This window comes from Marmota marmota, unplaced genomic scaffold (assembly GCF_001458135.2).
Source record: "Marmota marmota marmota unplaced genomic scaffold, marMar, whole genome shotgun sequence".
NCBI lineage: Eukaryota > Metazoa > Chordata > Mammalia > Rodentia > Sciuridae > Marmota > Marmota marmota.
The window spans coordinates 14,759,547-14,773,703 of NW_026000185.1; the positions used below are offsets into that span (position 1 = coordinate 14,759,547).

The 14,157-nt window shown below is 33.6% G+C and overlaps 1 protein-coding gene across 1 annotated transcript in view; it reads left to right on the forward strand.

The window, feature by feature from the left end:
- LOC107146540 (phospholipid-transporting ATPase ABCA3-like) overlaps positions 1–14,157 on the forward strand; it is a 104,062-nt gene that overhangs the window by 65,005 nt on the left and 24,900 nt on the right. Inside the window, 5 exon segments of the mRNA XM_015490638.1 lie at positions 3,343–3,502; positions 4,465–4,762; positions 11,943–12,178; positions 12,309–12,528; positions 13,210–13,422. Coding sequence (XP_015346124.1) covers positions 3,343–3,502; positions 4,465–4,762; positions 11,943–12,178; positions 12,309–12,528; positions 13,210–13,422 — 1,127 coding nt within the window.

Here is a 14,157-nt window from a genome sequence, read left to right on the forward strand (position 1 = left end):
AACAATGGTGCAGCTATGTTCATCAAACAAACTCTTCTCAAGTTCAAGAGTCAAACTGACCACAGCACAATAATCTTGGGTGATTTTTAACACACCTCTCTCACCACTGGATAGATCTTCCAAACAAAAGTTAAATAAAGAAACTATAGAACTCAATAACACAATAACTTAGACTTAACTGACATATAGAATATTTCAACCTGCATCAAGTGGATACACTTTCTTCTCAGCAGCACATGGATCCTTCTCTAAAATAAACCATATACTATGCCATAAAGCAAATCTTAGCAAATACAAAAAATTAGAGATACTACTATGCATTTTATCAGATTATAATGGAATGAAATTGGAAATCAGTGACAAAATAAAAAATAAAATTTCTCTAGCACATGAAGACTAAACAATATGCTACTGAATGTACAGTGGGTTACAGAAGACATCAAGGAGGAGATTTAAAAATTCTTAGATGTAAATGAAAACACAGACACAACATATCTAAATCTCTGGGACACTATGAAGGCAGTACTAAGAGGAAAATTCATTGCATGGAGTTCATTCCTTAAAGGAAGAAAAAAATCATCAAATAAACGACCTCATACTACATCTCAAAGCCCTAGAAAAAGAAGAACAAGTCAGCAGCAAAAACAGAAGAAGGCAAGAAATAATTAAAATTAGAGATGAAATCAATGAAATTGAAACAAAAGAAACAATTGGAAAAATTGACAAAACAAAAATTTGGGTTTTTGAAAAAATAAATAAAATTGACAAATCCTTAGCCTACACTAATGAAGAGGAGAGAGAACTCAAATTACCAGCATACATGATGAAAAACAGAATATCACAAAGACACTATGGAAATACAGAGGATAATTAGAAATTGTTTTGAAATCTTATACTCCAATAAAATAGAAGACATTGAAGGCATCAACAAATTTCTTAAGTCATATGATTTGCCCAGGTTGAGTCAGGAAGATATACACAATTTAAACAGATCAATATCAAGTGAGGAAATAGAAGAGGCCATCATAAGCTTACCAACCAAAAAATCCCAGGACCAGATGGATACACAGCCGAGTTCTACAAGATCTTTAAAGAAGAACTAATACCAATAGTCCTCAATTTATTTCAGGAAATAGAAAAAGAGGCATTAATTCCAAACTCATTCTATGAGGCCAATATCACCCTGATCCCAAAACCAGGCAAAGACACATCAAAGAAAGAAAACTTTAGACCAGTATCTCTAATGAACATAGATGCAAAAATTCTCAGTCAATGAAAGAGGTGAAAGATCTATGCAATGAAAACTATAGAATCTTAAAGAGAGAAATCAAAGAAGACCTTAGAAGATGGAAAGATCTACCTTTCTCTTGGATAGGCAGAATTAATATTATCAAAATGATCATACTACCAAAAGCACTATACAGATTTAATGCAATTCCGATCAAAATCCCAATGGCATTCCTCACAGAAATAGAAAAATCAATCATGAAATTCATCTGGAAAAATTAGAAACCCAGAATAGCTAAAGCAATCCTTAGCAGGAAGAGTGAAGCAGGTAGCATTGCTGTACCAGACCTTAAACTATACTACAGAGCAATAGCAACAAAAACAGCATGGTATTGGCACCAAAACTGACTGAGAGACCAATGGTACAGAATAGAGGACACAGAGACTAAACCACAAAATTACAATTATCTTACATTAGACAAAGATGCCAAAAACATGCACTGGAGAAAAGATAGCCTCTTCAACAAATGGTGCTGGGAAAACTGGAAATCCATATGCAACAAAATGAAATTAAACCCCTATCTCTCACCATGCACAAAACTTAACTCAAAATGGATCAAGGACCTAGAAGTTAGACCAGAGACTCTGCATCTAATAGAAGAAAAAGTAGGCCCTAATTTTCATCATGTGGGATTAGGCCCCAACTTGCTTAATAAGACTCCAATAGTATAAGAATTAAAACCAAGAATCAATAAATGGGATGTAATCAAACTAAAAATTTTATTTTCAGCAAAAGAAACAATCTGTGAGAACAGAGAGCCTACATCCTGGGAGCAAATGTTTACCCCTCACACATCAGATAGAGCACTAATCCCTAGGATATATAAAGAACCCAAAAAGCTAAGTGCTGGGAGCCATTAGCCAAGTAGGTACGTGATTGTGTGCCCAGCCAGACTGCGGCATTTGTGCCCAGCCAGACTGCGGCAGCTAAGCACCAAAACAATAAATAACCCAATCAACAAATGGGCCAAGGACCTGAACAGACACTTCTCAGAAGAGGATATACAATCAATCAAAAAATATATGAAAAAATGCTCATTATCTTTAGCAATCAGAAAAATGCAAATCAAAACTACTCTAAGATATCATCTCACTTAGTAAAAATGGCAGCTATCATTAAAACAAACAACAATAAGTGTTGGTGAGGATGTGGGGCAAAAGGTACACTCACACATTGCTGGTGGGACTGCAAATTGGAACAGCAAATATGAAAAGCAGTATGGAGATTCCTTGGAAATCTGGGAATGGAACCCCATTTGACCCGGCTATCCCTCTCTTCAGACTATACCCAAAGGACTTAAAAACAGCACACTACAGGGACACAACCACCTCAATGTTTATAGCAGCACAATTCACAATAGCTAAACTATGGAGCCAACCTAGATGCCCTTCAGTGGAAGAATGGATAAAAAAAAATGTGGCATATATACCCAATGGAATTTTACTCAGATTAAAAGAGAATCAAATCATGGCATTTGTAGGTAAATGGATGGCGCTGGAGAAGATAATGTTAAGTGAAATTAGTCAATCCCCCCCAAAATCAAATGCTGAATGTTTTCTCTGATATAAGGAGGCTGACTTATAGTAAGGTAGGGAGGGGGAGCATGGAAGGAATAGATGAATTCTAGATAGGGCAGAGGGGTGGGAGGGAAAGGGAAGGGGCAAGGGATTAACAAGGATGGTGGAATGTGATGGACATCATTATCCAAAGTACATGTATGAAGACTCGAATTGGGTGTCGACATACTTTATATATAAATTGATATGAAAAATTTTGGTATATATGTGTAATAAGAATTGTAGTGAAAAAATGAAGTACATGTATAAAGGCATGAATTGGTGTGAACATACTCTATATACAAAGATATGAAAAAATGTACTTTATATGTGTAATAAGAACTGTAGTGCATTCCGCTGTCATGTATTTAAAATAAATAAAATCAATAAAACAAAACAAGAAAAGGGGGGGAAAAAAGGCATTGGGAGAGATTTCAGATTCAAACCACAATAAGATGAAAATGAATATCTTTGGTTTTTTTTTTTTCTTTTATGTAGGGTTGGTCACATGGAAGTTTCAGAAAGTCAAATCCAAGCTAAACAGTCTTTCCCCCAGAAAAGCAAAATCTCCATCATGAGTCAGAATAAGAATACATCAAGTAATGTTGAGAGAGCACATTCTTCCACCCTGAATGAAACTATTATGTTTAATACTGGGGTAAGAACTTTACTAAGAAAACTAGTGTGTATTTGTTTGGGACATAAGAGGTATATTTTGTTTTAATACTTGTACCAAAAGTATGGAGTTTTCAGCCATACAAGAACCAACCAGAGCTGTCTGCATGATAACCTAATTAGCAAGGGTAGTGGAATGCTGAAGTAATAGGTTCTAGAAACATATATTATCTGTTTACTATCATTATTACTTAATTCTTTTGGGGTTCTTTTTAGATTTTTTTCCAAATAGGTAATTCAAAAATTTATTAGTTCATTGAAGCTGGAGTAAGGGTGTAATAGTGAGCATGATTTTTTAATAGTTAACCCTATACATTATTTCAAGTTTTGCAGAGGGCATTGTCACAAGGTAGGAAACCATTCCTCATTCAGTACAATCCTCAGTATGGGTCTTTTGAGTTGCCAAAGATTTCTTTCATTGCCTTTCTAATTTGTCTTTTCCTTCTATGAAACATGCTCATTTTCATGGTATCAGAAGTCTGAGAAAAATCATCCTGTTGAGATCTTAAGTGTTACAGTAAGACATTTAACCTTAAGCATTTTCTTGACTATCTTGTAGCAGAAGTCAGCAAACTCAATGTAAAGAAATAATAAATGTTGAAGTCCCTATGGGCATTGTAGTCAGAGTAATTATAGCAACTATGATAATACAGGAATAAATGGGCATATCTGTGTTCCAATAAAATGTTTACAAAAACAGCCCATAATTCATTGTCTTCAGCCTTATACAAACAAAATATTGATCATATTATTATGTACTATAATATTATGCTTAGGTTCTTTTTCAAATGTTTATACAAACTTTATGTGTTTCTACTGTCATGGTATTTATGATATAAAACTGTTTTGTCATAAATTTTCTAAGCATCAATCTTAGTGAACTTCAATATTAATGATCTGGTTAGGTCTATGACTACTGTAATATTATGTCTATATTTTCTTTAGATATCCCTCTACTGTCAGCAGTTCCATGCCATGTTCATGAAAAAGTTGATATTCAGTTGGCGCAACTGGAAGATAACTTTGATACAGATTCTGGGACTTGTAGTTTCCACATTTGTTTTCTTTCAGTCCAGTTACCTTGTACATCATGATGAAATGGCTAGGCAAATGGATTTGGATCAATATGGTCAAACCATTGTGCCTTTTTATATTTCTGGACGTTCTAATTTGACTACAAGTCAGTTAGAACATCTTGAGAGTATGCTAAAATCTAAAAATCACAAACTTAAGGAAGTACCAGGTAAGGCCTGTTAAGAAAAATAAATTCTCTTGGATGATCTGCTGTATCATTTCCAAAGAAGAATCTTAACTATAATATTTGACTACTTCCTCCATTCTTTTCTTGCTAGTCACTAATATCTTAAAAGCAATTTAACTCTACAAATGCCCTCTTGAAGGCTACTGGTCTTGAAAAATTGTTAGTGAATGCACTTTGGCTGTGGGCTGTCAACAGGCATTTGTTGTTCCTTTCTAATAAAAAGAGTAAAAGATGTCAAACTACATATATACATATGTATACATACATGTACTTTGCCATATGTGTATGTATATGAGAGAAAGAGACTGTTAGTAATAGACTTGACTTTAACTTGATCTACCTTGCATCTACAAACTCACCCCTTACCATGTCACGTTATCCCTCTGAACATAAAGACTCCTTTCTTTCAAATGTGTTTCCTCCTAAATATTATATTTTTTCTTTAAGTGCTATTTGATGGACAGTGCTCCTTTAGGTTAACAAACAGCATGCAGGTTAGTCAGCCTATTTTGTTGTTTTTTTCTCTCTCTTTCAGTTTTTTCCCTTTGTAAGCTATAGTGATATTTGTACAGATATTATTATTGAAACATTGGGAGTAACAATTTGATAAACTTGACTTTGAGCAAATACAATAACATTTAAGAATATTAAAATATTTTGAGTCTAATAATTATTCAATCAAGCTCTCAATTTTCCTTTTTTCACAAGTGGGAAATTTCAGTTCCAAATCAATGAAAATATTTGAGTAGTGTGAATATCATTATCAAATGTTCATCATCTCTAGCAAAAATAAAAGAGATTTATATCTAAATATTTCATTTTTGGATGAATGTAAATGCTATAATATTTTAAAGTTAATGTCTGTACACTTATTCTATTATAATGAAATACATTTTATTCTTACTTATTTATCATTTATGCTGTTACCCTGATGATTAGTTGATATTAGTTGTAGAAAAATGTAGATAGTCATGTCATCTGCTAATAAGAGCAGTTGTATTTCTCCCTTTATAATCTATATGCCTTTTATTTTTCTGTTCATGTTTTATTGTACTAAATAGAACTTCCTTCACTATGTTGAATCATTGGTGAGAGTGGACGTTTTTCCTTGTTCCTAATCTCAGACAGTATGCTGTCTTTCTGCAATAAGTATTTAGAGAGTTAAATTTATTCCCATTTTTCAGAGTTTTAATCATGAATATATATTTTGTTTTCTCAAAAGTTTTTCTGCATAGATTTATATGATTAAATTATTTTTATTTTTTAGCCTATCAATATGATGGGTGACATTTATTTTCAAACATTGAACAAGCTTTCTATTTCAGGAATGGACCTCATTTGTCATGGTTCATAAATATTTCTAACTTATGAACCTAATCTGCCTTCAGAATGGAAGAAAGTCTTTGACACCTGCACCTCAACTAGGGTGTTAATTTCCAGGATATATAAAAACTCAAAAAGCTTAACACAAATAAATAACCCAATATAAACAGTCAACAAATATATGAAAAAATGTTCAGTGACTCTATCACTTATCAAGAACATAAGTAACGATAAATGTTGGTGAGGATGTGTAGGAAAAGGATACACTCATACATTGTTGGTGGAACTGCAAATTAGTAAAACCACTTTGGAGAGCAATATGGAGATTCCTCAGAAAACTTGGAACTACCATTTGATCCAGTTGTCCCACTCCTCAGTATATATCCAAAGGATTTAAAATCAGCATACTACAGTGATGCAGCAAAATCAATGTTCATAGCTGCATAATTCACAATACTAAGCTATGAAACCAACCTTGGTGTCCTTCAATAGATGAATGGATAAAGAATTGTGGTATATATACACAATGGAATATTACTCAGCCATAAGAAGAATGACTTTATGACATTTGCCAGTAAATGAATGTAGATTATAATGCTAAGTGAATTAAGCCAATCTCCAAAAACCAAAGGGCAAATGTTTTCTCTGATATATGGAAGCTAACCCACAATAAGAGATGGGATAAGAATAGAAATTCAGATGATTAGACAAAGGGAAATTAAGGGAAGAGAGGAGGATAAGAATAGTGAAGACAGTGGAATGAATCTGATATGACTTTCCTATGTACATTTATGAATACAGCACAATAAATCCCACCATAATATATATCTAAAGCCTGGGTCCCTAATTAGAATAAGATACATTCTATGCATGTATAATTTTATCAAAATGGACTCTATTTTCACATATAACTAAAAAAGAATCAATAAAATAAGTGTTCTCCTATTTCCTGGAATATGTTGCATATAATTTTAGTGTCTATTTTCTTGAGAGAGAGAGAAATGAAGGGAGAGATTTCGAAAATGAGATTTATTAGGGGAACTGTCTCATATGATTATGGAACCAAAATGTTCCACAGTAGGCCACCTGTAAGCTGGGGATTCAGAAAAGCAAATAATTCAGTCTGAGTCTCAATATTTGAAAATCAGGAGATTTCCTTGTGTAAGTTCCAGTCTTACAGTTAATGTAAAATTAACCATTACATTCTGTAGTCATTCATAGTATTCTTTTATTATCCCTATTATTTTCCTGATCTCTTCTTCATTTGTGTTCAATATGCTATCAGCATATTAATTTTCAACTTCAAATAATATGGTTTTCAATTCTAACATCAACAGTTGATTATTTCTTGCACTTCAGTTCTCTGGTAAAGTCTCTATCTCAATACCTACTTTAGCTGTGAATTTTTCCATTGTCTGTCCTTTTTGTTAGTTCTGTTTGTTGGTATACCTGGTAATGTTTTGATTTAATACCAGGCATTTTGGGTGAAAATTACAAATATTCTACATGAGATTATGTTCTCCAGGAGAGGTTTAATTTAACATCTGGCAGGCAGTAAAACTAAGGGAAGTTCTCCAATGAGAAACTGAAGTGATTGAAGTTTTATAATAATTACTGTTTCTCACAGAAGAAGTCAATTAACAAATACATAAAAAAATGTTCAAAAACTCTAGTAATTAGAGAAATGCAAATCAAACTACTCTAATATTTCATCTCACTCCAGTCAGAATGGCAGTTATCAAGAATATAGGCAACAATAAGTGTTGGCAAGGATGTGGGGGGAAAGGCACATTCATACATTGCTGGTAGAACTGCAAAGTGGTACAATCACTATGAAAAGCAGTATGGAGATTCCTCAGAAAACTTGGAATGGAATCACCGTTTGACCCAACTATCCCACTCCTCCTTCTATACCCAAAGGACTTAAAATCAACATACTACAGTATGCAGCCACATCAGTGTTTGTAGCAGCTCAATTAACAATAGCCTTACTTTGGAACCAACCTAGGTGTCCTTTGATAAGTGAATGGATAAGAAAATGCTGGTATACATATTCAATGCAATATTACTCAGCTTTAAAGAAGAATGAAATTATGGCATTGGAGAATATCATGCTAAGTGAAATAAGCCAATCCCAAAAAATCAAAGGCCAAATATTTTCTCTAATATGCAGATGCTAATTCACAATAAGGCAGAGGGGACACTAGAGAAGAATAGAGTTACCTTATATTAAGTAGAGGGAAGTGAATGGAGGGGAGGAAAGTGGATGTGGGGATAAGAAGGATAGTAGAATGAAACAGACATTATTACTTTACATATATATGTGACTGCATGACCAAAATGATTCTACAACATGTACACTCAGAAAAATGAGAAATTATATCCTATCTATGTATGATATATCAAGTGCATAAATGCATTATACTGTCATGTATAACTAATTAAAACAAATTTAAAAATTAAAGTAATATGTGTAACTGATGTGATTCTGCAATCTGTATATGGGGTAAAAATGGGAGCTCATAACCCACTTGAATCAAAGTGTGAAATATGATATATCAAGAACTACGTAATGTTTTGAACAGCCAACAATAAAAAAAAAAGTAATAGAAACAGTTTATTAGTAAAATTAAAGTCATGCTCTGAGGTACATGGATGGAACAGGCTGCCTCCAGAAGAGGAAAATGGCCAGGATGACTACATTTAAAAAGATAGTGACTGAGGATTTTCTAAAACTGTTGAAAAAAAAACAGGTTCAAGAAATGCTAAGATTCCTTGGGAGGATAAATAAAAGAAAATCACACCTAAGTACATTGTAATATAACTGCTAAATATCAAATCCACAAGAAAGAAGAGCTTTAAAGAAGTTAAATAAACCCATATATCTGCAGGAGAGCAATAATAGGACTGATGATGGACTCATGATGGAAAAAATGGAAGTCATAAAACAGTAGAATGATATTTTCAAAGTGATAGGGAAAACCTGCCGAGCTAGAATTCTATATCTGATAATGATAACCTAAAAAAACAAATGTGAAATAAGAACATTTCACACACACACCCTACACACAGGCACATGCATGCCAAGAAACCAGCAGACAATGCTAAAGGATATTCTTTGTGCAGAGGAAAAAAAATTATCTAAGACAAATTTATAAACAAGGGAACAATTTACAAACAATGGAAAGTATAAATGTGTCAGAAAATATAAATCAATACTGACAGAATGAAATAATAAAAATACCTTGAGGGATTTAAAAGCACATCTAGAAGTCAATCATATGATGATAGCACAGAAAGCAGGAAGAAGGAAAATGGAGCTCAAAGATTCTAAGGTCTTTTCCCTGTCTAGGAAAAAGTAAAAGTGGTGATTTGAATTAGACTTTAAAAGGTCAAATAAGGTTCATCATCACTAATCATTAAGGAAATGTATATCAAAATTACTGTGAGTGTCCACTTTATTCTCATGGGGTTGACTAGGGAAAAAATAAATAACAAGTGTTGGCAAGTATGTGGAGAAATTGGAAACTTGCATGTTACTGGTGAGAATATAAAATGGAAAGCAGTATGGAGATTCCTCAGAAAACTTGGAAAACAGTATGGAAACTATGGAAAACAGTGTGGAAACTCCTCAAAATGTTAAATGTAGAATTACAACATGATCTAGCAATTCCACTTCTGGGTATATACTCTAAATAATGGAGAATGGAGACTTGAAGACTTGTACACCATTGTTCATAGGGACATTATTCCCAATAACAAAAGGGTAGAAGGAACCCAAATGTCCATTAGCACAGTATTTATAATAACCAGAAGCAACCCACATGTCCATCAACAGATGAATAGATAAACAAAATATTATCCAGACATACAAGGAAGGACTTGTCAGCTTAGTAAGGGAGGAAATTCTGACACATGCTACAGCATGAATGAAACTTGCAGACATTGTGTTAAGTGAAATAAACCAGCCACAAGAGGATAAATATGGTATGATTCCACTTATGTGAGACACCTAGAGTCATCATGGAGACAGAATGTAGAATGCTGGTTTGAGGCAGTAAGATGAAACGTTCTAGAGATAGATGATGATGATGACTGCACAATAATATGTAGGTACTAAACATCATTGAACTGCACACCTAAACGTTTCAAATGTTACTTTTTTCATATTTCTTTTTATAGATGGACACAATACCTTTATTTTGTTTATTTTTTTATGTGGTGCTGAAGATCAAACCCAGTGCTTCACACATTTGAAGCAAGCATTCTACCACTGAGCCACAACTTCAGCCCCTCAAATGTTACATTTTATGCTTTGTGCATTTTACATAAAAAATGAAAAAAGTCAATAACACAATTTGTTAATTTCTAGTTGAAACCACTAGAAGAATAAAGAGGACATAACCAGAAAGCTATTTGAGGGATAAAAAAAAATTTAAATTTGTTTTTAACCATCTATGTATAATGCAATAAAAATAAAAATATATTCAGGTGAAAATATATTGAAAATGTTCTCTAAAGTAAAGGATTTAATCTCACTCCAGTCAGAATGGCAGCTATTAAGAATACAAGCAACAATAAGTATTGTCAAGGCTGTAGGGGAAAAGATACTCTCAGACATTGCTAGTGGGACTACAAATTGGTGCAGACAATCTGGAAAGCAGTATGGAGATTCCTCAGAAAACATGGAATGGAACAACCATTTGACCCAGATATCCCACTCCTTGGATTGTTCCCAATGGACTTAAAATCAGCATATTGCAGTGACATGGCCACATCAATTTTTGTAACAGCACAATTCACAATAGCTAAATTGTGGAAGCAACCTAGATGCCCTTCAATAAATGAATGGATAAAGAAACTGTGGTATATATACATAATGGAATATTACTCAGCATTAAAAGAGAATAAAATTATGGCATTTGCAGGTAAATGGGTGGAGTTGGAGAATATCATACTAAACAAAGTAAGTCAATCCCAAAAAAACAGGGGCCAAACGTTTTCTCTGATAAGTGGATGCTAATCCATAATGGGGAGGGGTATGGGGTAAGTGGAGGAATTTTGGATGAGGCAAAGGGGAGGGGAGGAGGGGATATGGGGGTAGGAAAGATGGTGGAATGAGACGGATATCATTACCCCAGGTACATGTAAGATTGCACAAATGGTGTGACTCTATTTCATGTACAACCAGAGAAGTGAAAAATTCTTCTCTATTTGTGTACAATGAATCAAAGAGCTTTCTACTGTCTTGTGTAACTGATTAGAACTAATAAAAATAAAATAAAATAAGAATTAGTCTGTTTCTTTCTTACTGTTAGAGTATAAGCCTTTTAAGCCCCATCAAGAGCCTGAAGATTTATCAAGGTACTTTCATCATTTATAAAACTATAAGGTTCTCAAAGGGAAAAAAATGTTGAACTCACCACAGTGTATTTTCATTCTTCTCAGGGTCTTGATTATTCTTTTAGATCTCTAAAGCCCTCAAAAAATGATTTTAAAAATTGTTTTATTCAGTTTTCCTGTTTTTTCAGAGGAAGGATTTGTCAGCTGAAAGATAAAGTTATAAAATGAAGTACTTAAAATCAGTTTAAGACAGAAAAATTAATTGAGAGTCTATACCATGTTGCATGTGTTTTCTCAGTGAAGTAGTAGTTTAGGTTATAGGCTGTGAAGTAATAGCTTGAAATTTAATGATGGAATAAAATGTTTAAAGATAACAGCAAATATTTGCAATAATTATTATGAGAAAATTTTAAGTTATGAGAAAATTATTTGTTGTTCTTCTTGACATATTTTAAGTGTCGTGAATGCACTAACCAACGTTGTTTCCTCATCCTAGGTAATCTTCTGGATTACTTGATGGAAAATAAGGAGTGTAATAGTTTATGCATTATTGCATTTTCCGTGGAAGTGAAGACAGATGGAACAGTATTTACTGTTTTTTTCAACAATGAAGCATACCATTCACCATCCCTGTCCCTGGCAGTGTTAGACAACATTCTTTTCATGTCACTCTCTGGTGCTAATGCTTCCTTAACAGTCTTCAATAAACCTCAGCCACGCCCTGACAATAAAGTCATTGAAGGATATGTTTTTATTTTCATTGGAATTGACTCTTAAACTTTAAAATACATTTACATGATAAAAATATTTGTTGATAGAAATCTGTATTTCCTGCTTTGTTGATTTTCTGCTCCACCTTTGTTCCTTCTGTAGGACTATAAATGGACAGGAGGTGTTTTTGGATATGCATCTGGGCATAGCGCTTTTAATCAGTAGCTTTTCCCTCCTGACAGTGACTGAAAGAATCAGTAAGGCCAAGCACATCCAGTTTGTGAGTGGGGTCTCTGTCATTGTGTACTGGTTTTCTGCTCTAGTGTGTGATTTCATCATCTTCTTATTTTCCTGCTTTTTACTATTGGTGAGTAGGGTTTATTTTCCTTCCATACCACATGGAACATTCCTATCCTAATGGTTTCATAAATCTAGCTCTTCCAATAAACTATCTGTGTTCAATATCTTATAAAACATTGCAAAATTTCATGGTAGATGTCATTAGAAAGAAAATAACTCCTGTATCCTTCATTAGCAGAAAATAATTTTTCTTGCAGTAGCACAAAGACCAAAAAACCAAAGGCTGAATGTACTTGCTGATTTGTGGATGCTAACCCAAAACAAGGGAGATTGGGGAAGGCAATAATAGAAATTCATTGGATTAGACAAAGGGAAATAAAAGGAAGGGAGAGTGAAGGGGAGTGGGGAAAGACAGTAGAATTAATTGGATATCACTTTCCTAGCCTTGTATTTGAATATACGACCAGAGTAACTCTGCATCATGTACAACTACAGGAGTGGGATCCTAAATAGAATAAGCTATATATTCTATGTACATATAATATGTATGCCAAAATAAATATAATATGCCAAAATAAATTCTACTGTCATATATAACTAAAAAGAAGAAGAAAAGAGGAAGATTGACTAAATAAGTACTACCATGCTAAATGAAGGCAAGCTTTGCTCTTTCCTTCTTTGAATATTTTAACCTGATTTCCTTTTTTACTTGCTCTTCACCTTTGCCTTTGTCCCCTCTGTATTTCAGGGAGTGTTCAAATACTGCAAAATTGATATTTATGTCATGGATTACCACTTACTGGAAACAATGCTCATACTCACACTGTATGGCTGGTCTGCCATTCCCCTCATGTACCTGATGAGCTTCCTGTTTTCTAGAAGTTCATCTGCCTACATTAAACTTATTCTGTTCAACTTCATCTCAGGCACTTTTACTATCTTCATAGATGGAATATTAAGAGATGGTAAGAAAGGACTTCACAAATTTTCCCCTTCCCTAGAACACAGCAGTCATTAAATGAGCAATTGATTTACAGATACATAAGGACGTTAGTAGACAATTAAGTTCTAGGTTTTTTGAAAAATCCTGCACTTAATGTAAGTCAATAACCTTATTAGGAGTGCCTGTGATATTTCAAGCATTGTGCCTCATCTAGTATCCTCATATTGAAGTAATGGGTTTGAAACTGAGCTGCAGGTCCTTGGATATGATGCCTTCTCTCTATCCCCACCTCAGTAGCTCTAGCACATGACTTAAATAATCTGTTTTGGGAGATTTTAGGTATATTAGTCCCTGAAACTCATTTGCAAGAAAGAAAAAAAGAAAGAACAAAGAAGTAGCTTTTCTTCTTATAGAGGCCAGTTTTCAGAAAGTTAGAAGAAATTATATCTCAAATATATTAGAGTATTACTATCTTTAAAAATATTATCTCTTGGTATTGTGGTATTTTGGAGTGAGGGATGATTTGAGAAGAGTCTTGAGTTTGTGCGGAAGATCTACAATTCCATTCAGGGAATGTTCTATGGTGTGACACTTCCTCATTAATTCAATGAAAAGGCACAAGAATCTGAACAAGAGAATAATATTTTTCAGAAAGATAAAAAACTAAGTGATATACATAAACACTTAGTATACACACACACACACACACACATATATATTATATATATACACACACACATATATATATAATATATAT